Source organism: Pseudoliparis swirei, chromosome 22 (genome assembly GCF_029220125.1).
Source record: "Pseudoliparis swirei isolate HS2019 ecotype Mariana Trench chromosome 22, NWPU_hadal_v1, whole genome shotgun sequence".
NCBI classification, from domain to species: Eukaryota; Metazoa; Chordata; class Actinopteri; order Perciformes; family Liparidae; genus Pseudoliparis; species Pseudoliparis swirei.
The window spans coordinates 73,749-82,500 of NC_079409.1; the positions used below are offsets into that span (position 1 = coordinate 73,749).

General features: G+C 47.8%; 1 protein-coding gene across 1 annotated transcript in view; it reads right to left on the reverse strand.

The window, feature by feature from the left end:
* Nucleotides 1-8,752, reverse strand: part of LOC130213170 (DENN domain-containing protein 4B-like) — a 55,126-nt gene that overhangs the window by 9,174 nt on the left and 37,200 nt on the right. The window contains exons 18-20 of the mRNA XM_056444637.1: nucleotides 7,825-7,980; nucleotides 7,326-7,563; nucleotides 6,762-7,041 (exon numbers count right to left, since the gene is read on the reverse strand). Coding sequence (XP_056300612.1) covers nucleotides 6,762-7,041; nucleotides 7,326-7,563; nucleotides 7,825-7,980 — 674 coding nt within the window. The remainder of the gene's footprint in view (nucleotides 1-6,761; nucleotides 7,042-7,325; nucleotides 7,564-7,824; nucleotides 7,981-8,752) is intronic.

Consider the following 8,752-nt stretch of genomic DNA (forward strand, 5'->3'; position numbering starts at 1 on the left):
GGAGGGGACAACAGGATTCAGATATAAGTCTTTCTCTGATGCTTCAAGAGACGTCTTCATCTAGAGACCATCAACCTCTACGTCTTCATCTAGAGACCATCAGCCTCTACGTCTTCATCTAGAGACCATCACCCTGTACGTCTTCATCTAGAGACCATCAACCTCTACGTCTTCATCTAGAGACCATCAGCCTCTACGTCTTCATCTAGAGACCATCAACCTCTACGTCTTCATCTAGAGACCATCAGCCTCTACGTCTTCATCTAGAGACCATCAGCCTCTACGTCTTCATCTAGAGACCATCACCCTGTACGTCTTCATCTAGAGACCATCACCCTGTACGTCTTCATCTAGAGACCATCAACCTCTACGTCTTCATCTAGAGACCATCAGCCTCTACGTCTTCATCTAGAGACCATCAGCCTCTACGTCTTCATCTAGAAACCATCAGCCTCTACGTCTTCATCTAGAAACCATCAGCCTCTACGTCTTCATCTAGAGACAATCAGCCTCTACGTCTTCATCTAGAGACCATCAGCCTCTACGTCTTCATCTAGAGACCATCAGCCTCTACGTCTTCATCTAGACCATCAGCCTCTACGTCTTCATCTAGAGACCATCAGCCTCTACGTCTTCATCTAGAGACCATCAGCCTCTACGTCTTCATCTAGAGACCATCAGCCTCTACGTCTTCATCTAGAGACCATCAGCCTCTACGTCTTCATCTAGAGACCATCAGCCTCTACGTCTTCATCTAGAGACCATCAACCTCTCGTCTTCATCTAGAGACAATCAGCCTCACGTCTTCATCTAGAGACCATCAGCCTCACGTCTTCATCTAGAGACAATCAGCCTCACGTCTTCATCTAGAGACCATCAACCTCTCGTCTTCATCTAGAGACCATCAGCCTCTCGTCTTCATCTAGAGACAATCAGCCTCTCGTCTTCATCTAGAGACCATCAGCCTCTACGTCTTCATCTAGAGACCATCAGCCTCTACGTCTTCATCTAGAGACCATCAACCTCTACGTCTTCATCTAGAGACAATCAGCCTCTACGTCTTCATCTAGACCATCAACCTCTACGTCTTCATCTAGAGACCATCAGCCTCTACGTCTTCATCTAGAGACCATCAGCCTCTACGTCTTCATCTAGAGACCATCAACCTCTACGTCTTCATCTAGAGACCATCAGCCTCTACGTCTTCATCTAGAGACAATCAGCCTCTACGTCTTCATCTAGAGACCATCAGCCTCTACGTCTTCATCTAGAGACCATCAGCCTCTACGTCTTCATCTAGAGACCATCAACCTCTACGTCTTCATCTAGAGACCATCAGCCTCTACGTCTTCATCTAGAGACCATCAACCTCTACGTCTTCATCTAGAGACCATCAACCTCTACGTCTTCATCTAGAGACAATCAGCCTCTACGTCTTCATCTAGAGACCATCACCCTCTACGTCTTCATCTCGAGACCATCAGCCTCTACGTCTTCATCTAGAGACAATCAGCCTCTACGTCTTCATCTAGAGACCATCAGCCTCTACGTCTTCATCTAGAGACCATCAACCTCTACGTCTTCATCTAGAGACAATCAGCCTCTACGTCTTCATCTAGAGACCATCAGCCTCTACGTCTTCATCTAGAGACCATCAACCTCTACGTCTTCATCTAGAGACCATCAGCCTCTACGTCTTCATCTAGAGACAATCAGCCTCTCGTCTTCATCTAGAGACCATCAGCCTCTCGTCTTCATCTAGAGACCATCAGCCTCGTCTTCATCTAGAGACCATCAGCCTCTCGTCTTCATCTAGAGACCATCAGCCTCTAGGTCTTCATCTAGAGACCATCAGCCTCTACGTCTTCATCTAGAGACCATCAGCCTCTACGTCTTCATCTAGAGACCATCAGCCTCTACGTCTTCATCTAGAGACCATCAGCCTCTACGTCTTCATCTAGAGACCATCAGCCTCTACGTCTTCATCTAGAGACCATCAACCTCTACGTCTTCATCTAGAGACAATCAGCCTCTACGTCTTCATCTAGACCATCAACCTCTACGTCTTCATCTAGAGACCATCAGCCTCTACGTCTTCATCTCGAGACAATCAGCCTCTACGTCTTCATCTAGAGACCATCAACCTCTACGTCTTCATCTAGAGACCATCAGCCTCTACGTCTTCATCTAGAGACCATCAGCCTCTACGTCTTCATCTAGAGACCATCAACCTCACGTCTTCATCTAGAGACCATCAACCTCACGTCTTCATCTAGAGACAATCAGCCTCTCGTCTTCATCTAGAGACCATCACCCTCTCGTCTTCATCTCGAGACCATCAGCCTCTACGTCTTCATCTAGAGACAATCAGCCTCTACGTCTTCATCTAGACCATCAGCCTCTACGTCTTCATCTAGAGACCATCAGCCTCTACGTCTTCATCTAGAGACCATCAGCCTCTCGTCTTCATCTAGAGACCATCAGCCTCACGTCTTCATCTAGAGACCATCAGCCTCTACGTCTTCATCTAGAGACCATCAGCCTCTACGTCTTCATCTAGAGACCATCAGCCTCTACGTCTTCATCTAGAGACCATCAGCCTCTACGTCTTCATCTCGAGACAATCAGCCTCTACGTCTTCATCTAGAGACCATCAGCCTCTACGTCTTCATCTAGAGACCATCAACCTCTCGTCTTCATCTAGAGACCATCAGCCTCTCGTCTTCATCTAGAGACCATCAACCTCTCGTCTTCATCTAGAGACCATCAGCCTCTCGTCTTCATCTAGAGACCATCAGCCTCTCGTCTTCATCTAGAGACCATCAACCTCTACGTCTTCATCTAGAGACAATCAGCCTCTACGTCTTCATCTAGAGACCATCAGCCTCTACGTCTTCATCTAGAGACCATCAGCCTCTACGTCTTCATCTAGAGACCATCAGCCTCTACGTCTTCATCTAGAGACCATCAGCCTCTACGTCTTCATCTAGAGACCATCAGCCTCTACGTCTTCATCTAGAGCCCATCAACCTCTAGGTCTTCATCTAGAGACCATCAGCCTCTACGTCTTCATCTAGAGACCATCAGCCTCTACGTCTTCATCTAGAGACCATCAGCCTCTACGTCTTCATCTAGAGACCATCAACCTCTACGTCTTCATCTAGAGACCATCAACCTCTACGTCTTCATCTAGAGACCATCAACCTCTACGTCTTCATCTAGAGACCATCAGCCTCACGCTTCATCTAGAGACCATCAACCTCTCGCCTTCATCTAGAGACAATCAGCCTCTCGTCTTCATCTAGACCATCAACCTCACGTCTTCATCTAGAGACCATCAGCCTCACGTCTTCATCTCGAGACAATCAGCCTCTCGTCTTCATCTAGAGACCATCAACCTCACGTCTTCATCTAGAGACCATCAGCCTCACGTCTTCATCTAGAGACAATCAGCCTCACGTCTTCATCTAGAGGCCATCAGCCTCTACGTCTTCATCTAGAGACCATCAACCTCACGTCTTCATCTAGAGACCATCAACCTCTCGTCTTCATCTAGAGACAATCAGCCTCTCGTCTTCATCTAGAGACCATCACCTCTCGTCTTCATCTGAGACCATCAGCCTCACGTCTTCATCTAGAGACAATCAGCCTCACGTCTTCATCTAGAGACCATCAGCCTCTCCTTCATCTAGAGACCATCAACCTCTCGTCTTCATCTAGAGACAATCAGCCTCTCGTCTTCATCTAGAGACCATCAGCCTCACGTCTTCATCTAGAGACCATCAGCCTCTCGTCTTCATCTAGAGACCATCAACCTCTCGTCTTCATCTAGAGACCATCACCCTCTCGTCTTCATCTCGAGACCATCAGCCTCACGTCTTCATCTAGAGACAATCAGCCTCACGTCTTCATCTAGAGACCATCAGCCTCTCGTCTTCATCTAGAGACCATCAACCTCACGTCTTCATCTAGAGACCATCAACCTCTACGTCTTCATCTAGAGACAATCAGCCTCCGTCTTCATCTAGAGACCATCAGCCTCACGTCTTCATCTAGAGACCATCAGCCTCTCGTCTTCATCTAGAGACCATCAGCCTCTCGTCTTCATCTAGAGACCATCAGCCTCTCGTCTTCATCTAGAGACCATCAGCCTCGTCTTCATCTAGAGACCATCAGCCTCTCGTCTTCATCTAGAGACCATCACCTCTCGTCTTCATCTAGAGACCATCAGCCTCACGTCTTCATCTAGAGACCATCAACCTCACGTCTTCATCTAGAGACCATCAACCTCTACGTCTTCATCTAGAGACCATCAGCCTCTACGTCTTCATCTAGAGACCATCAACCTCTACGTCTTCATCTAGAGACAATCAGCCTCTATGTCTTCATCTAGACCATCAACCTCTACGTCTTCATCTAGAGACCATCAACCTCTACGTCTTCATCTAGAGACCATCAGCCTCTACGTCTTCATCTAGAGACCATCAACCTCTACGTCTTCATCTAGAGACCATCAACCTCTACGTCTTCATCTCGAGACCATCAACCTCTATGTCTTCATCTAGAGACCATCAGCCTCTACGTCTTCATCTCGAGACCATCAACCTCTACGTCTTCATCTCGAGACCATCAACCTCTACGTCTTCATCTAGAGACCATCAGCCTCTACGTCTTCATCTCGAGACCATCAACCTCTACGTCTTCATCTAGAGACCATCAGCCTCTACGTCTTCATCTAGAGACCATCAGCCTCTACGTCTTCATCTAGAGACAATCAGCCTCTACGTCTTCATCTAGAGACCATCAACCTCTACGTCTTCATCTAGAGACCATCAGCCTCTACGTCTTCATCTAGAGACCATCAGCCTCTACGTCTTCATCTAGAGACCATCAGCCTCTACGTCTTCATCTAGAGACAATCAGCCTCTACGTCTTCATCTAGAGACCATCAACCTCTACGTCTTCATCTAGAGACAATCAGCCTCTCGTCTTCATCTAGAGACCATCAGCCTCTCGTCTTCATCTAGAGACCATCAGCCTCACGTCTTCATCTAGAGACCATCAGCCTCACGTCTTCATCTAGAGACCATCAGCCTCACGTCTTCATCTAGAGACCATCAGCCTCACGTCTTCATCTCGAGACCATCAACCTCTCGTCTTCATCTCGAGACCATCAACCTCTCGTCTTCATCTAGAGACCATCAACCTCACGTCTTCATCTCGAGACCATCAACCTCTCGTCTTCATCTAGAGACCATCAGCCTCACGTCTTCATCTAGAGACCATCAGCCTCACGTCTTCATCTAGAGACCATCAACCTCTCGTCTTCATCTAGAGACAATCAGCCTCACGTCTTCATCTAGAGACCATCAGCCTCACGTCTTCATCTAGAGACAATCAGCCTCTCGTCTTCATCTAGAGACCATCAACCTCTCGTCTTCATCTAGAGACCATCAGCCTCTACGTCTTCATCTAGAGACAATCAGCCTCTCGTCTTCATCTAGAGACCATCAGCCTCACGTCTTCATCTAGAGACCATCAGCCTCACGTCTTCATCTAGAGACCATCAGCCTCACGTCTTCATCTCGAGACAATCAGCCTCACGTCTTCATCTAGAGACCATCAGCCTCACGTCTTCATCTAGAGACCATCAACCTCACGTCTTCATCTAGAGACCATCAGCCTCACGTCTTCATCTAGAGACCATCAGCCTCACGTCTTCATCTAGAGACAATCAGCCTCACGTCTTCATCTAGAGACCATCAGCCTCACGTCTTCATCTAGAGACCATCAACCTCACGTCTTCATCTAGACCATCAGCCTCACGCCTTCATCTAGAGACCATCAGCCTCACGTCTTCATCTAGAGACCATCAGCCTCTCGTCTTCATCTAGAGACCATCAGCCTCACGTCTTCATCTAGAGACCATCAGCCTCACGTCTTCATCTAGAGACCATCAGCCTCTACGTCTTCATCTAGAGACCATCAGCCTCTACGTCTTCATCTAGAGACCATCAGCCTCTACGTCTTCATCTAGAGACCATCAACCTCTACGTCTTCATCTAGAGACAATCAGCCTCTACGTCTTCATCTAGAGACCATCAGCCTCTACGTCTTCATCTAGAGACAATCAGCCTCTACGCTTCATCTAGAGACCATCAACCTCTACGTCTTCATCTAGAGACCATCAGCCTCTACGTCTTCATCTAGAGACAATCAGCCTCTACGTCTTCATCTAGAGACCATCAGCCTCTCGTCTTCATCTAGAGACCATCAGCCTCTCCTTCATCTCGAGACCATCAACCTCACGTCTTCATCTAGAGACCATCAACCTCTACGTCTTCATCTAGAGACAATCAGCCTCTACGTCTTCATCTAGAGACCATCAGCCTCTACGTCTTCATCTAGAGACCATCAGCCTCTACGTCTTCATCTAGAGACCATCAGCCTCTACGTCTTCATCTAGAGACCATCAACCTCTACGTCTTCATCTAGAGACAATCAGCCTCTACGTCTTCATCTAGAGACCATCACCCTCTACGTCTTCATCTCGAGACCATCAGCCTCTACGTCTTCATCTAGAGACCATCAGCCTCTACGTCTTCATCTAGAGACCATCAGCCTCTACGTCTTCATCTAGAGACCATCAGCCTCTACGTCTTCATCTAGAGACCATCACCCTGTACGTCTTCATCTAGAGACCATCACCCTGTACGTCTTCATCTAGAGACCATCAACCTCTACGTCTTCATCAGTCACACCTCTGAGGTAGCGCTGACCAGCCTCTCCTTAGCCTTCAGCAATGTTTCAGCCACTTGAGTTTTCCTGGACGGTCTCTGTTGGGACACCGTCCGTCCCCCCCGTCCTGCTGGTCTCCGGTCGTCTACGCTGGCGGCTCGTCGAACCAACGCTCTGTGTCTCGTGGGCGTGAGAAGCTGCTGGAGCTTTCCTGCCAGACCTCCTCGGGGAGGGGAGGAGACGTTGTTGTAGTTTTCGTCCACAGCTTTATTCCTGCCAGCAGAGTCTCGTGTCCCTTCAGGTCTGAAGGTCAACAGATGGACGAGGTGAGGGTCACTCAAGCAGTGCCGTGGTTACAGGACGTGGGGCTTAAACAGATATTTTAACATTTTAACATCTATTCACAACACTTTCTTGCATGAGTGGAGGACATGAAAAGACAATGATCAGTTTTCTCCAGGACAGGAATAAACTTTCCAAGCACCCTCCACATGATGTGAGAGCCTTCACACTTCTGAAACCCAAAGTTATGAATTCCAAGGCAGAAATATGACTGGAAGAAGGATTCATGGAAAGTTTTCACTGACCTGCCGCCTCTTTCTGCCGGCTGGCAGCTGCCGTCCGGCTCGGAGTCGGCCGACTCTGCACAGTCTTTGTAGAAGGTGGAGAGGCAGACCTGACTCCGTCGGACCAGGAGGCCACTGGGGGGCGCCGCAGGCCTGCTGGAGGTGTCCCTGTGTCCCATCGGAGGCTTACAGGAGACAGAGTCACAGCAGCCGTTGGACCCTGCAAGACGGTGGATGGTCTTCGTGCAGAGCTTCACCTCTGAAGGACGGAGAGGACATTAAACAGATCTGAGATTATATAACCCTGACTGAGATTAGATAACCCTGACCCTGGATATGAGATTAGATAAACCTGACTATGAGATTAGATAACCCTGACCCTGGATATGAGATTAGATAAACCTGACTATGAGATTAGATAACCCTGACCATGAGATTAGATAACCCTGACAATGAGATGAGATAACCCTGACCATGAGATTAGATAACCCTGACCATAAACCGGTTCTCGGCCTCTTACTGTCTGTGGGCGTCTTCATGCTGCTCAGACTGCTGCTCTTCAACATCGAGCCCGTCAGAGACTCATGGCTGCAGCTCTCGGACATAACGCTCCAACTGGATTGACGAATCAGAGTTAAGTGGGGGAGGGGCCTCTGGTCGGGATCCATCGTCGCTTCTTTTAAAGAAGAACAGAATAAACCGGATTATGATGTCATTCATGTCCTTGTTAATTCAGGATTCCAAAACATTTTCCCTTCTTAAAATTCCACATTTTTCTAGAATGATGTGAGAAGGTGGAGAATGAGTCCTTCACCTACAAAGCCTTGAGTAGAGATGTGCCTTCGTATCTTAAGGACCATTTGAAGGTCTTCCCACAGAACCCTCTTCTGTCAGACCACAACGTCAAAACTTCAGTTTCTACTACCGGAGTGTACACGTCTCAATATAACAGAGGTCTACTGGTCTAACTTTAGTCCAGGTCTCAATATAACAAGGGTCTCCTGGTCTAACTTTAGTCCAGGTCTCAATATAACAGAGGTCTCCTGGTCTAACTTTAGTCCAGGTCTCAATATAACATAGGACTGCTGGTCTAAATCTAGTCCAGGTCTCAATATAACAGAGGACTGCTGGTCTAACTTTAGTCCAGGTCTCAATATAACAGAGGACTGCTGGTCTAACTCTAGTCCAGGTCTCAATATAACAGAGGACTGCTGGTCTAACTTTAATCCAGGTCTCAATATAACAGAGGACTCCTGGTCTAACTTTAGTCCAGGTCTCAATATAACAGAGGACTCCTGGTCTAACTTTAGTCCAGGTCTCAATATAACAGAGGTCTCCTGGTCTAACTTTAGTCCAGGTCTCAATATAACAGAGGACTGCTGGTCTAACTTTAGTCCATGTCTCAATATAACAGAGGACTGCTGGTCTAACTTTAGTCCAGGTCTCCA